This window comes from Panthera pardus, unplaced genomic scaffold, assembly GCF_024362965.1.
Source record: "Panthera pardus isolate Hobbes unplaced genomic scaffold, ASM2436296v1 HiC_scaffold_1, whole genome shotgun sequence".
NCBI classification, from domain to species: Eukaryota; Metazoa; Chordata; class Mammalia; order Carnivora; family Felidae; genus Panthera; species Panthera pardus.
In genome coordinates, this window is record NW_026526654.1 from 82612776 (window position 1) to 82628074 (window position 15299).

The 15299-nt window shown below is 43.7% G+C and overlaps 1 protein-coding gene across 2 annotated transcripts in view; it reads right to left on the minus strand.

The window, feature by feature from the left end:
- The window catches only part of MTUS2 (microtubule associated scaffold protein 2), a 371219-nt gene that overhangs the window by 345768 nt on the left and 10152 nt on the right, over positions 1-15299 (minus strand). For both annotated transcript variants that reach the window (XM_053900643.1, XM_053900642.1), the window contains exon 2: positions 13991-14231. In XM_053900643.1, coding sequence (XP_053756618.1) covers positions 13991-14231 — 241 coding nt within the window. The remainder of the gene's footprint in view (positions 1-13990; positions 14232-15299) is intronic.

Sequence of the window (15299 nt, forward strand, 5' to 3'; positions counted from 1 at the left end):
ACAATATACCAAGTATAAGCCTATTTTGGTCATCAAATGAACCTCAAGAGTATATAAGGACTCAAATCAAACAAAGGATGTCCCCTGACCACAATGGAACTAAACAGATAACCAACAGAAGGGTATCTGAAAAATCTCTTAATTTGGGGGAATAAGCAATACAACCAAATATAACCTATAGGTCAAAAAAGTCATAAGAGAAATTTAACAATCTTTCTAACTGCATAATAACAAATATGAATACTCTAAATCCATAGGACATAGCTAGAAACTGAAACTTAAAAAAAAAAAAAAACACACAAAACACCTTGGCAGTAATATAAAAGAACATAAAATACATTGAAGATTTTTACTTGTAGTAAGATACACATGACATAAAGTTTATCATCTTAACCATTTTTAATGTTTATTTCTTTATTTTGAGAGAAAGAGAGCAAGCAGGGGAGAGAGGAAGAATCCCAAGCAGGCTCCGCACTGCCAGCACAGAGCCCGATGTGGGGCCCCAAATCACAAATTGTGGGATCATGACCTGAGCCAAAATCAGAAGTTGGATGCTTCACTGACTGAGCCACCCAGGTGCACCAAGTAGAATCCTATAGTGATTTTCTTTTTATGATAGCTTTACTTCACTTAATATAATGTCTTCAAGGCTCATGCGTGTTGTAGCATGTGTCCAAATTTTTTTCCTTTTCGAGGTTGAAAAATATTCTATTGTATGTATACACTACATCTTGTTTATCCATTCATACACAGACACATGGACACTTGGGTTGCTTCTTGGCTATTGTGAATAATGCTGCTGTTAATACATAGAGATTCTTTTAAACAATAAACTGAAAAGTCATGCTGAGAGAAATTAATGGAGGTCCAAATAATTAAGAGATATACTGTGCTTATGGATTGGAAATCTTAATGTTAAAAATCTCAGTTCTTCCCAAATCAATCTGTACATCCAACACAATCTCAATCAAAACTACGGCAAGTATATTTTTTAGAAGTTGGCAAGCTGACTCCAAAATATGTATGGAAGTTTAGATGATCTAGAAGAGTCAATTACGAGAAAGAAGAACAAGTTGTGAAATTTACACAACCTGATTTCAAGACCTACTACAAATCTACAGTCTCTGGGAGAGTGTGGTATTGGCATGAGGAGAGACATGTAGATCAATGGAACAGAATGCAGGATCCAGAAATAGTCTGAAATGTATATGGTCAATTGATTTTCAATGGAAAAAGGATAATACTTTCAAGAAACAGTGTTGGAAAAATTGGACACTATATGCACCCCCCCCCAAAAAAAATGAGCCTTAGTCCATACTTCACACCACCTATAAAGTTAATTCAAAATGGATCACAGGCCTCAAAATAAGAAATCAAACAATGGAACTTCTATAAAATATAGAAAACAAAATCTTTGAGACCTTGGGTTAGGCAAAGTTTCTTAGATAGGAAGCAAAAACCAAAAATCATAAAAAAAGTCTTATAAACTGGAATTTATCAAAATTAAAAGCCTATGTTTTAAAAGACATTGTGAAGGGAATTAAAAGTCAAGACAACTTCTTACTAGACATGTCTCCAGAGGCAAGGGAAATAAAAACAAAAATGAGCTATTAGGATCTCATCCCGATAAAAAGCTTCTGTACTGCAAAGGAAACAATCAACAAAACTAAAAGGCAACTGATGGAATGGGAGAAGATATTTGCAAATGACATATCGAATAAAGGGTCAGTATCCGAAATCTGTAAAGAACTTATCAAACTCAATACCCAAAAAAACAAATAAACCAGTGAAGAAAAGGAAAGGAGACATGAATATACACATATCCGAATAAGACATCCAGATGGCTAGTAGACACATGAAAAGATGCCCAACCTCACTCATAACAGAGAAATACAAATCCAAAGCACAGTGAGATACCACCTCACACCTGTGAGAATGGCTAAAATGAACGAGTCAGGAAACAACAGGTGTTGGAAAGGATGTGGAGAAAGTAGAACCCTCTTGCACGCTTGGTGAGAATGCAAACTGGTACAGCCACTCTGGAGGACAGTGTGGAGGGTCCTCAAAAACTTAAAAATAGAATTACCCTACGACCTAGCAATTGCACTACTAGGTATTTATCCAAAGGATAGAAAAATGCTGATTTGAAGGGGCACATGCACCCCCAACGTTTATAGCAGCACTATCAACAATAGCCAGATTATGGAAAAAGCTCAAATGTCATCAACTGATGAATGGATAAAGAAGATGTGATGGGGCGCCTGGGTGGCTCAGTCGGTTAAGCGTCCGACTTCAGCTCAGGTCACGATCTCGCGGTCCGCGAGTTCGAGCCCCGCGTCGGGCTCTGGGCTGACGGCTCAGAGCCTGGAGCCTGCTTCCGCTTCTGTGTCTCCCTCTCTCTCTGCCCTTCCCCAATTCATGCTGTGTCTCTCTCTGTCTCAAAAATAAATAAACATTAAAAAAAATTAAAAAAAAAAAGAAAATGTGATATACACACAAAACGGAATAGTACTCAGTGATCAAAAAGAATGAAATCTTGCCATTTGCAACAACACGGATGGAACTAGAGTGTATTGTGCTAAGCAAAATATGCCAGAGAAAGATGAATTTCGTATGACTTCACTCATATGTGGAATTTAAGAAACACAACAGATGAACATGGGGGAAGGGAAGGAAAAACAAGATAAAAACAGAGAGGTAGGCAAACCATAAGAGACTCTTAACTACAGAGAACAAACTGAGTGTTGCTGGAGGGGTGCTGGGTGATGGGATGGGCTAAATGGGTGATGGGCATTAAGGAGGGCACTCGTCAGGATGGGCGCTGGGTATTATATGTAAGCAATGAATTACTGGGTTCTACTCCTGGAACCAATGCTACACTGTAGGTTAACTAACTTGAATTTAAATAAATAATTTTGTTTGAACGTCAAGGCAAACAGCAGAAGAAAATATTTTTGAAAGGCACATGTCAAAGAAAACTTGTATTCGGAATATATAAAAACATTTTATAACTGAATAAAAAAATAATCAAATAAAAAAACAATCAAGTAACAATCAAATTTTTTAAATGGTCAAAAGATGGGAACAAATACTTCAAAAAAAGATCTATGAATGCAAATAAACACATGAAAAGATGGCCAGCATCATTAGGTGTTAGCGAAATGGAAATTAAAACTGATTATAATTTTATATAGCTGCATGCCCATCAGAATGACGAATATTAAGAAGACTAATAATAGCAAATGTTGGTGAGGATATGAAACAACTGGAACTCACACAGAGTCCGCATGGCAATGTGGGATGGGTAAGCCACTTTGGAAAATAGTTTGACATTTGCATCTAAATTAAACATACTATGAAAACCTGCAATTCCGCTTCTAGGTATTTGCTTAAGAGAAGTGAAACGATAGATGTCCACAAAAAGACCTACGTACGAACATTCCTAGTATTTCCATTTGTTACAGCCGAAAACCGACAAAGTCCAGCAACAGGTGAATGGATATTCAAACTGTGGTACAGCCATCCATCCAATACTCAGCAATAAAAGTAACGCACTATGGATGAAGGCACCATCCCGGGTGGATCTCAAAAACACGCTGAGCGACAGGCGCCAGATACAAAAAGAGTACATACTGTGTGATTCCGCTTACATGGAAGTCTAGAAAACATAATCTACAACGGCAGAAGGCAGATCGCTGTTTGCCTGGGGTGGGGCAGTAGGAGGGGAGATTGCCTGGTAAGGGGCAGAAGAGAAGTCTGGGGGACACCGGAAAGATTCTGGGTCGTCGCTGTGGTGACAAAGGTCTATAACAGGTTTGTAAAGGTATATTGACTTTGACACGCAAACCTCCCCAAACTGGATCCTGGCATTTGCCCCGGGGAAAGAGTGATTTGAGACCACCAGGTGCAGCTCATTGGCAAGGCTCTGTCCACCTGCTGATCGGTGATGGGAACTGTTTACTACACAGATCTCGATTTGGATACAGGTAGCATTACTCTGCATTACTAGCTTTTGACCTTGTGAATGCTGAGCCTTATCTGAAAAACACAAAAAGATAATGGAAAAAAAAAACCTACCTCATAAGTTTGTTTGCACAGTAAATACTGTTTTATATTATAATCACTCCTCAGTTGTAATCATCACCTTTGTCATCATTATCCTTAGGTTGTCAAAATAACTCTGTATACGAGCTCAGCCTTAAAACAAGCCATTACTTTCACTAAGGCATGACAGAGTAACTTTTCTCCCCACAGCTTTGCAATAGGCATCTTTCACTGTTCAGACAACGGCTTCCTGAACTTTCATTTATCTTCTGAAGTTCTGTGGCAGTAAGGCATTCAGATGCTTTACTCAATTGTCTGGGCCATTTTCATTTAACTTTCTTATCTAGGCCTTCCTTTCCCAGCTGTTTTGAGTTTCTCAAAGCTGAGGAAATAGACCTCAACAAAATGACCCCAGATACCATTTTGCATGTTAACAGCAATAAGACAGAAGTATCGATGATCTGCAAAGTTAATAGATTTTTTTGTGTGTGACTCATAACACATTTGAGGTCAGGTGACAGTGTTGTTTCGGTTTGGGTCATATGAGAGGCAGTTTTCTGGGAAATTCTGCACATCAGTGCAGTCATTCCAAATTATCACAAGTATTTTTCAGAAACCCTGATTTTGTTTGGTGAACAAAACAAAATCACTCTGATCTCCTCAAATTATGAAATAACTCCAAGTTTCATCTAGCATTTCTGCTATTTGCTTCTTACATTCCGTAAGCGTGAGTTGGTTACACTTGAGGGTCAACTTCCTTTTGTCTGTCTGGCTAATCAGTCTTTTGTCCCCATGATTCCATTTATACTGGATAATCAATGACCTCCATGCTGTCAAATTCACTGATCCCTTCTCTGTCCCTATTCATACTACATGGTTCCTCAGTGGCAATCAAACTTATTGGCCATTCCTTGCTTCTTTGATGTATTGTCTTCTCTTGGCTTTCAGGATACCACATTCTCCTGGACTTCCACTTTGTACCCTGGCTGCTGCTTCCCAGGCTAAATGTTGGGATGTAAGGGCCCATGCTGGGACATCTTCTGTTCTCCAGCTATATTCCCTTGGCTATTACCTTTTTTTTTTTTTTTTAATTTTTTTTTTTAATGTTTATTTATTTTTGAGACAGAGACAGAGCATGAATGGGGGAGGGTCAGAGAGAGGGAGACACAGAATCTGAAACAGACTCTGGGCTCTGAGCTGTCAGCACAGAGCCCGACGCGGGGCTCGAACTCACGGACCACAAGATCATGACCTGAGCCGAAGTCGGCCGCTTAACCGACTGAGCCACCCAGGCGCCCCAACTTTTTTTTTTTAATTGAGGTATAATTGACATAACATTATAAGAGTTTCAGGTATACAGTGTAATGTCTCAATATCTGTATGGGTTGCAAAATGCTCACTACAGTAAGTCCCATTAACATCTGTCACTTGACTCCCTTGACTTTAGTAGTATCTGCTGAAGTCCAAATTTTAACCTTTAGCCTTGACTTCTCCTGGGGCTCGGACTCATATATCTAATCGCCTCTGTGACTGCTCCACCAGAATTTCCAGAACAGAACTCTTTGTACTGCCTCCCTGGCCCAGCCCTTCCCCCACTCCCCTGGCTAGTCAATGTCTCTTAATAAATGGTATCACCATCCACCCTGTTGCTCCTGCCAAAATTCTAGAAGTCCTCATTGGCTCCGCTCTTTCCCCATCACCCACCCTCAATGTCCAATCCTACGGTCCTATCTCCAACATATATCTCAACAATTCCATCCCTTTCTTCCTCTATGCCACCAGCTACCAGGATCTCACATCTGTACAAGTGTACCAGCTTTTGGCTGGTCTCCCACTCCAGTCTTCCCTCTTCTGTTCTACAGAGACCCCCAAGATGATCTTTGTAAGCCATAAGTCAGATCATGTTTAAAGCTTTTGGGGGCTACTCATCACACTTGGATTCGAACCCAAACTCCCTGCCAGGGCCTCCAAGGTCCGGTGTGATCTGGTCATCGCCTACCTCCCGACTTCTCTCCTCCTAGGCACCTGCCACTTACTCCAGCTCATGCTGAGTTTACTCCTGTTCTCTGACCAAACTAAGCTCATTCCTACCCTAGTGCCTTCATTTGTGCTTTTCTTCTGCTTGGAACACACTTCTCATGCAAGCAGCTAGACAGGAAGACATCACCTCATGAGAGGATGAGTGAGAGTCCAGAAAGAAACAAAACATCCTCAAGAAAGTCCAGAGCTTCCCCATCTTTCCCCTGAGGGGACTCAGGACATGGGTAGAACCAGAAAGGAGGGCCTGGCAGTTACTCTGGGTCCTGCGGTGTTGAGGCTGCATATGGGGCAGGGGGAGTGGAAAATAATTCTGTTCCCAGTGACTGGGGTGGACATCAGGGAGACCGGGAGCACTCCTGAGGGATATTTGAGAATTGGGGAGAAAGAGAGGAAATCGAGAAAAGTTGTAGAGTAAGAGAGACTGGGAGAGAAAAGGGAAGCAAGATTGTTCAAGTGGTTAGGGACTAGTCTTTAAATGGCTGTACCAAGATTGGTCCGTCTGGGGCCCAGAGCTTACTTAAGGGAGAGACCTAGACTCTGCAGTGCTCTTGAACCAGAACAGGTGGAACTGGGAAACTAATTATGGTCATGAGAGGAATAAGAGGAATAATGGTAATAAGAAGGAGGGAGATAAACGGCAAAAGAAGATACTTTCTCTGTTTCCTAGGGTTCCAGGCTCGACAGCCGGGGCCCGGGAAGTGTATGCTGGTGAGAAGCAGAGGTGAACTCATAAGGTGAGTTCTTTCTATCTGCCTAGCTCTCTGCATGAGGTTCATGTAGGGAAAGACTGGAAAGCTGGGTTCAAAACTGGCAAGAATTCTCTTTGGTCCACAGCAAGGTGCTTCGGGACCTGAGGTCGTGTGTGTGAGCACAGGCTTGTGTCTTAACTTATTTCTCTCCCGACAGAGAAGGTTGGCAGCTGTAGGGTTACTTGTAGACTCTCCTGACACCCAACCTCACAGACTGATCATTGCAAAGATGCGTGTGTCCTTCCTCAGCTCTGCCTCCCTGCTGTTTTATGGTAAAAAACAGAGCCGTGGACATTCTTGACTCCTGCCTACGTACCCCACACCACTGCTCCAAGCACAGGTGACCCAAGGAGAGCCCCCTGCTCTGTGGGCTCCGCTGACCTGTCCCCGCCTGCCACTAAAGGCATCCTCTTTAGAGGTTTTCTGCACTTCACAGCCCCTCCTCACTTATTGTGGTTTGGATACGCAGATGTTTCTACATGTGCTTCAGACAGTAACTACACTGTCCTCCTGTCGTTTGAGGGGAAACTTGCGAGAAAAGAAAATGGACTGCAAGAATCTATTTCACATCAGTTGACTGCAAATCAAACACTTTAATTGAGCTAAGCCCAGACTTCTCAAGTCCGCCATTTTAAAGTCATCTCCAGAAAACTAGGGTTGTTGAAACAGAGAGAAGAGTAGATTCTTTGCCAAGCATCTCAGCCAAAAACTGTGTAAGACTGACACCTGCACAGCACAGGGGGGCCTGGGTGGCTCAGTCGGTTGAGCGTCCGACTTCGGCTCAGGTCATGATCTCACGGTTCGTGGGTTCAAGCCCCGCGTTGGGCTCCGTGCTGACAGCCCAGAGCCTGGAGCCTGCGTCAGATTCTGTGTCTCCCTCTCATTCTGTCCCTCCCCCTCCCCCGCTTGCACTCTGTCTCTCAAAATGAATAAATGTTAAAAAAAAAAAAAAAAAAAAAAAAGCCTGACATCTACACAGCTTTGATCCTGTGGCTCTGCAGACGTGCATGAACTTCAGATTCTCCAAAGTTTACAGTCCCTGCAACACCCACTGTCCCCTCTTGGAGCATCCCTGACACCAGTACTCCACGATCGTCCCCATTGCCTCATGCAGTGTCAGCTAACTTCTCCAGGGAGGAAAAAAAACAAAAAAACAAAAATAAAATCAGAAAAAAACAATGGATGTCCTTGGAAATTAGTTAAATTTTGGTAAAATCCATTAATAAAATTTAAATTCCCCATGCCTCCCAGATCTAGGCTTTCAGTGTCCAAAGAGTTTCAAAACCTTCTATACTCTTTCATATACTTCTTCAGCCTGAACCTACAGTGACCACTGTAATCCGTCACTGGCATTATACTAAGGCAGAGGGCAACAAACTTTTTTCTTAAAGGGCCAGAGAGTAAATATTTCAGGCTCATGGGCAATATCTTGTCTCAGCTCTGAAAGCAGCCATAAGCAAAAGGTTGAGCAAATGGGTGTGGCTGCATTCCAGTAACATTGACTGACAAAAACAGCTGTCCAGCCCGTAGGCCATGGTCTGCCAGAAAATCAACAAACACTGGTCCTAAGCTTGTGTTCGAAAATAAAGATACTTCAGAGTAGTATGATTTAACACAGGCAGTTCAAGTACGTAGTCTAGCAGAGGGGTTAAGAACATGAACACGGAGACAGGCTTGAGGTCAACTCTCTGCACTGTGGTTTATAAACTGCAGGGAGATAAGTTATTTTGCCTAAGTTTCACTCATTTCACTTTTAATACAAAAACAAGGATCGCACCTAAGTCAAGGTGGGCGCAGCACGCCCCAAACTCTCTTACTCAAACTCTCTGGCCACATTCCTTAACCCCACTAACACCTCTGCAGCAGGAAGATGGATATTCACATGAAGCATTAGGAAGGAACACACAAATGTTCACGATGATTACAGCCAGGCAGTGCCACCAAATGAATGAAAACCTTTTGTTTTCATAGGTTTTTGGATTTTAGAATTACATAGTTGGGGACTCTTGACTCTTCTTTATTTATCAGTTATATTTTCTTGTTTGTAAACTAATTGTGTATGCCCTTTCACGGTCAATCTGTTGGAATCTGGATGGTTTCCTTCCTCATTTAGCTGACTGCTTCAAAACAAAGAGAAGTCAATTATTTTTAAGTTTATATATTTATTTTTAGAGAGAGACCGGGGGGAGGGGTGGCAGAGAGAGAGAGAGAATCCCAAAGAGGCTCTGCACTGGCAGCACAGAAGCCGATGTGGGGCTCGAACTCACGGACTGTGAGATCATGACCTGAGCCGAAAACGAGAGTCGGCCGCTCAACCGACTGAGCCACCCAGGCGCCCCAGAAGTCACTTTTAACGTAGCCAGATCTGTCCATGTTTACCTTTGTGATTTGGGATGACACGTAGTAAATGTGCATCCAGGGATTACTGAACAAATGAATACGTTTTCTTTTTCTCCACAGCCCTGTGAATTATAGTCTTGGGTGAACCGCACTCTCCCCAGCTGAAAGACTTCTTGCAGTGAAGGAACAAACGGAGAGACTCCCTACCGAGGTGGTCAGCAGGAAGTCATGGCAGGAGTGAGCATTCAGACCGCTTTAATGTGGTATCCTAGCTGTCTGGCTTTTCTTTGTCCTTTTTCCTCCAGAAGGATGGTATGCAGATATTTGCCTTCATTTCCTGGGAGAGTCTGACGGGTAAGCCCTCCTAGCTCTCAAATGAAGAGACACTATTAACAGTTTTTTACTGGATCATGACTTTGGTTCTGCATGTAATGGACCCTCATGAAATTAAAGAAAAAAAAAAGATTGTGTTTGATGAAAAGGGGAGTATCTCCTAGGAAAACATGAAGAAAGATGGAAGGATTTTTGCAGAAAGAAAAGAAATAATTGGGGGGGGGGGCACATGGGTGGCTCAGTCGGTTAAGCAACCAACTTCAGCTCAAGTCATGATCTCGTGGTTTGTGAGTTCAAACCCCGTGTCCGGCTCTGCACTGACAGCTCAGACCCTGGAGCCCCCTTCGGATTCTGTGTCTCCCTCTCTCTCTGCCCCTCTCTCATTCGCTATTTGTGTCTTCCTCTATTTCTCTCTCAAAACTAAATAAACATTAGGGGGAAAAAAGAAATAAATCAATCAGGCATATTGCCAGAACAGGTCCTGGTAGCCTGGGGGGGACTCTAGCCAAGTTGCCCAAGACAGGAGAGGGTCTGCTGCCTGGAATGAGCCAGCCAGGCCAAGCAAAGGGCCACTGGCCTGGCTCCGGGGCCCCGGGGCCAATGGGAACACGGCCATCCCCCAAAAGCTCTGGAGCAAGGACTCCTGATTGTCTGCCCCTGAGCCTATGCTGGGCGGTCCTCCCAACAGCACTAAGAAAGGATTTCACATTTTCAGTGTCCCATAGGAGTGACACTCATCATTGTCGCAAGGCTTTGTTGGGTCCCTAATGATGACCCATGTGGACACAATCTCTCTAAATTAAGACCAGATGCCCATGAGAAAGGACTGGAGTCTTGAAGGAGCTGGGACAGAAGAGTCCCTTGTAGGTATGTGCACTTCTGGGGGCCGAGCTGACCTCTGAGGAAGTGTCACCCTCACCACAAAGGTGTGAACACAAATAAGTCATCCTCAGAGGGAACTCAGAATGCCTGTCTCTCTTCCTGGTAGTTGTATTTTTGTGCCACTGGTACATTCTTAAAGACCTTTCATGCCTCAAAACTTGACTGTTGTTAGATAAATCTCAACTAAGTTTATTTTTTAGCACTTTTCAGTTTTTCCAAATTTTATGTGTGAAGTAAAACCATTAATATGTGTTAGATCATGCAATTTCTTTTTTTTTTTCGTTTTTTCTTTAATGTTTTTATTTATTTTCGAGACAGAGAGAGACAGAGCATGAGCAGGGGAGGGACAGGGAGAGAGGGAGACACAGAATCTGAAACAGGCTCCAGGCTCTGAGCCGTCAGCACAGAGCCCGATGCGGGGCTCGAACCCACGGACCGTGAGATCATGACCTGAGCCGAAGTCGGCTGCTTACCCGACTGAGCCACCCAGGCGGCCCTAGATCCTGCTATTTCAAAGCGCATAATTCAAACCCACATCAAGTGTTTAAGTCACCTGGGAAGGTGAAGGTGAGATGGCACCGGAGAGTGGCAGCCCAGCGGAGGGGGCGTCAGAGCTTTGCACACCATCCATCCACGGACAAACGAACACTTTGGCATCTCCAGCCGGTCCTGTCCTCTCAACGCTGGCCTCCTAGATGCAATGCTTTAGGCTCTAGGACGGCTAAAGGCATGTCAACCACGACACGCCCTGAATTAGCTCCCACCCTCCCCTTCCTCACCAGCTTCAATCCCACTCTCCGAATGGCAACTCCGCTCTCCAGGAGTCACCTTACACTGCGCTTTCTCTCTCACCTCCTGTGTGCAGTCAGTCAGGAACCCCGTTGTGCTCTACCTTCTCATTGTGCCCCGTCACTGCCTGGACCACTGTGCCACCTCCTGTCTGTTCACCCTGCGTCACCCTCTGTCCTTGTAGAGCGTGCCTTCAACACAGGATTCAGAGAGATCCTGGGTCCACAAAAGCCAGACCACGCTGCCCTGACTCCAAAGCCTCCAATGGTTTTCTCACTCAGGGTAAATAAGAGTTCAATCCTTCTAATGGCTCTTAGGCCTTAAGCATCCCCCTCCCAAAATCCCTCCCGCCCCCCAAGACCCCCCCCCCCCCCACACACACACAGTGCCAACCCCCTCACTTCCCTCCTCTCCTACTCACTCTGCTCTAGCCTCCTGGCCTTCTTGCCACCTCAGGCCTGGACACAGGCTCCTCCCTCTGCCTGGATGCTCTACCCCAGATAGCCACATGCTTCCTTCCCTCACCTCCTTTGGGGACTGGTTGAAGGGTCTGAGGATCTTCTCAGAGGCCTTTTCCAACTACCCTGTTGAAAATTGTAATTCCCCTTCTCTAAAGTTTCATTTCCTTCAGTACCAGCTAGTTCTCCCAACAGACCATGTAAATTATCTGCAATTATTTAAAAAAAAAAAAAATGGCTGCCCCCATTGTAAAACTCAAGTTCCACACGGGCAAGGATTTTTGTCTGTTGTCACTGTTCTATCCCCCACACCTAGGACCGTGCTGCATGTAACAGTCCCTCAATAATAGTTCTTGAGTGAGGGACTGAATCACATAATTAACTTGCAGCAGGTCTGATAATAACAGATAGTCCCATCACAATGTACATCTATCATGAGAACAATCAAACATAATTTGACCTTTATAGAGGTGTTTGTAAAAAAAACTATTAAGAAAAGCTACTTAAAAATTATAATGCAACAATAATTACCTGAGTAAATGATGATTCATGAAGTAATATAATGGAAAATAGCTTTAAAAATGTTCCCTTCCACTGATAATAAAAGAAATGCAATAATAATGCAAGGAGGAGGCGTAGTGGTGGTAATTCTCAATACCGGCAAGGGGATGGCAAGAAGAAGCACTTCCAAGAAACACTAGTGAGAAAATCGTTGTTACAGGTTTTCTAGAAAATTCCTTGGCCTTAAAAAAAATGTTTGGATATGCTTTTATCCAATCATTACACTTCAAATCACCTATCCTAAGAAAACAATAGGGAAGAAGACACATAAGTATGTACAAAGACACAAATCACAACATTATTGGAAACAGTTGTAAGTAAGCAGAACTCAACTGCCAGGAATTGGACGTTCTGACATTATTCCCCACCTTCCCCCATTCTTCCCACTTCCTCAAAGAGGCTGTCCCTGCAGTACCTCTGTCCCATGCATATCATTCTTCTGGGTGTAATTTCTCAAAACGGTATATTCCTTGCTTTCATACTTACAGGTATGTATTTATTTTGTGCTTTTTTTTGGTCTATTTCATCCATTAGACTGTAAGATGCATAAAGGCAGGAACTCTCTGATTTGTTCGCCAGTGCAATTCTAAATTTACAACTTCTGGCACGAAATAAGCACCCAAGACTTGTTGAATAAATGGATAAATGAACAAAGCAGAATATTACGTTGCCACCAAAATATTTCTGAAACACCAATGGCCTAGGAAATGCCTACAATACGATTATTAGTAGAAAGAAACAAAAGTCACATTCAGCATCATTTCAACTATCGGAAAATGGACAGAAAAAAATCACACTGGAAGAAAACGAAAACAAAAAAACCCCGTAATAGTAAGTCTGGCTGGGTGCTAAAAATACAGAAGTATGATGCATTCCTTTTCTATATTTTTCTATATTCACAATGTTTCACCGTGTTACACAACTAGTAAGATAATACAGAAAGCCTAGAGGAAACCACACGAGCAGAAGCACGGTGAGGGCAAACAAGTGCGTGCAGAGAGCTTCAGGGGGTGGCACCTGCCTGCACCTGCTGAGCAGGGGCAGGATTATGGGCCGGTCCTGACTTGTGGACAGACGAAGAGGGACGTGGTCAGCGCTGGACTGTAGGAAGGTCTCCCTGACAAACTACAGCCTACTATCTGTTTTTGTGAATTAAGCTGTAGTGGAACACAGCTACGTTCATTCACTGGGGTACTGTCTGTGGTTGCTCTCATGCCAAGTAGTTACAACCCACACCATTACGGCCCGGAAAGCCTAAAACACTTACTGTATGGCCCCTTACAGAAAATCTCCCTCGGCCCCTGGTCTAGAGGATCTACTGGAGAAAGGAGAAATTACAAGAAGTAAGGAGGTGGCTGCAAAGGCCATCATTTTCTCTTTTTTTTTTCTTAAAAAAAAAATTTAATGTTTATTTTTGAGAGACAGAGAGAGAGACAGAGCATGAGCAGGGGAGGGGCAGAGAGAGAGGGAGACACAGAATCCAGGCTCCGAGCTGTCAGCACAGAGCCCAACACAGGGCTCGAACTCACGGACCGTGAGATCATGACCTGAGCTGAAGTCGGACGCCCAACCAACCACCCTGGCGCCCCAAAGCCCATCATTTTCAAGGTAACATGGAATGTGATGGTGGCAGACAGAGGAGTCTTGACAAGTATCTGTATGGACAGTCAGATAGGCAGAAGAAGACTCCTCTCAAAGGGTGAGAGGCGTTCCTATTTTAGGCAGTTACTGCCATTTTATATAATTACTATTTAATCGTGCTGCAGGAAAAGCAGTGGCCGTTGGATCGCTTACCTGCCGAATCGGGACTGTAGAGGCCAGCAGCTGCCGCGATGGGTCCTGGTGGGTGGATGGCACTCGCTGAGGACCTCTGACTCGCGATCAGGATCCTGCTCTTTGCAGATGGTAAACGGGACATTGCACCCAATCCCAACTGGGGCTTAAGGAGCATGGCCGATCGGTAGAAAGTTGGAGGAACTTCATAATGAGTATAGGACGGACTGCAAAATTCTTCTTTTCCGGGGCGTTCCGTCACCTACAATGAATGACCAGAAGCTTCGTGAAAGGAGCGCACATCATTGGATGAGGACGGAACATGGTCAGGAGACCAAGGCTCCAGCAAAGGCCACTCTGGCACCACTGAGTTGCCCCACCACTGACCACTTAGCTTCTCTGGACCCCAGACTCTTCATCTCTAAGTTAACAACACAACTGGATGACCTCTTAGGTCTCTTCCAGTTCTAACACTCTATGAATCCAAATTTCACTGGGGGGGGGGGGGGGGGGAAGAACTCACTGTATAAGACTTTTTAAATTTGATTGCTTCAAAATCATTAGAATCTGTGCAAGTAGCCAATCTATAAATACATAGTCTCAATGAAACAGGGAAAGAGTTTAGTCTGTGCAAGTAGCCAATCTATACACAATCTCAATGAAACAGAGAAAGAGTTTAGCAAATGTGCATAGAATTATGAAAGTTTCATTATTCCTTTTTAAAAAAAATTTTTTAACGTTTATTTATTACTGAGAGAGAGAGAGAGAGAGAGAGAGAGACAGAGTATGAACAGGGGAGGGACAGAGAGAAGCAGAGACACAGAATCCGAAGCAAGCTCCAGGCTCTGAGCTGTCAGCACAGAGTCCGACGCGGGGCTTGAACCCACGGACTGTGAGATCATGAGCCGGAGTCTCATGAGCCGAAGTCGGACGCTTAACCGACTGAGCCACCCAGGCACCCTGAAAGTTTCATTATTCCTAAGGAGAAAAGGCACAACAATGTTTACGGTAACCTACTCTTAACATAAGCAGGTGAACTTTACCAATTTATATATTAGGGCTACTTAGGAAATAAAACATGCATTGTTAATGTGGGAGAAAAGGCTTTTTGCAAGAATAGAGCAACTGACAGAAAAGTGTGTTTTCAGGCCTCTACAATCTGTTCACATCATTAAAAACGAGAGACTGTGAACCACCTTCTCTGTCTTCCCTAGTAAGGTGCAGTGTCCAGGAATGTTCGACAAGGTTCACTAGAGCGAAGTTCTAGGACAGTCTTGCTGACTGCTGGACCCAAAGCACCTAGAATGGTGTCTATTATGTAGCTAAAGGC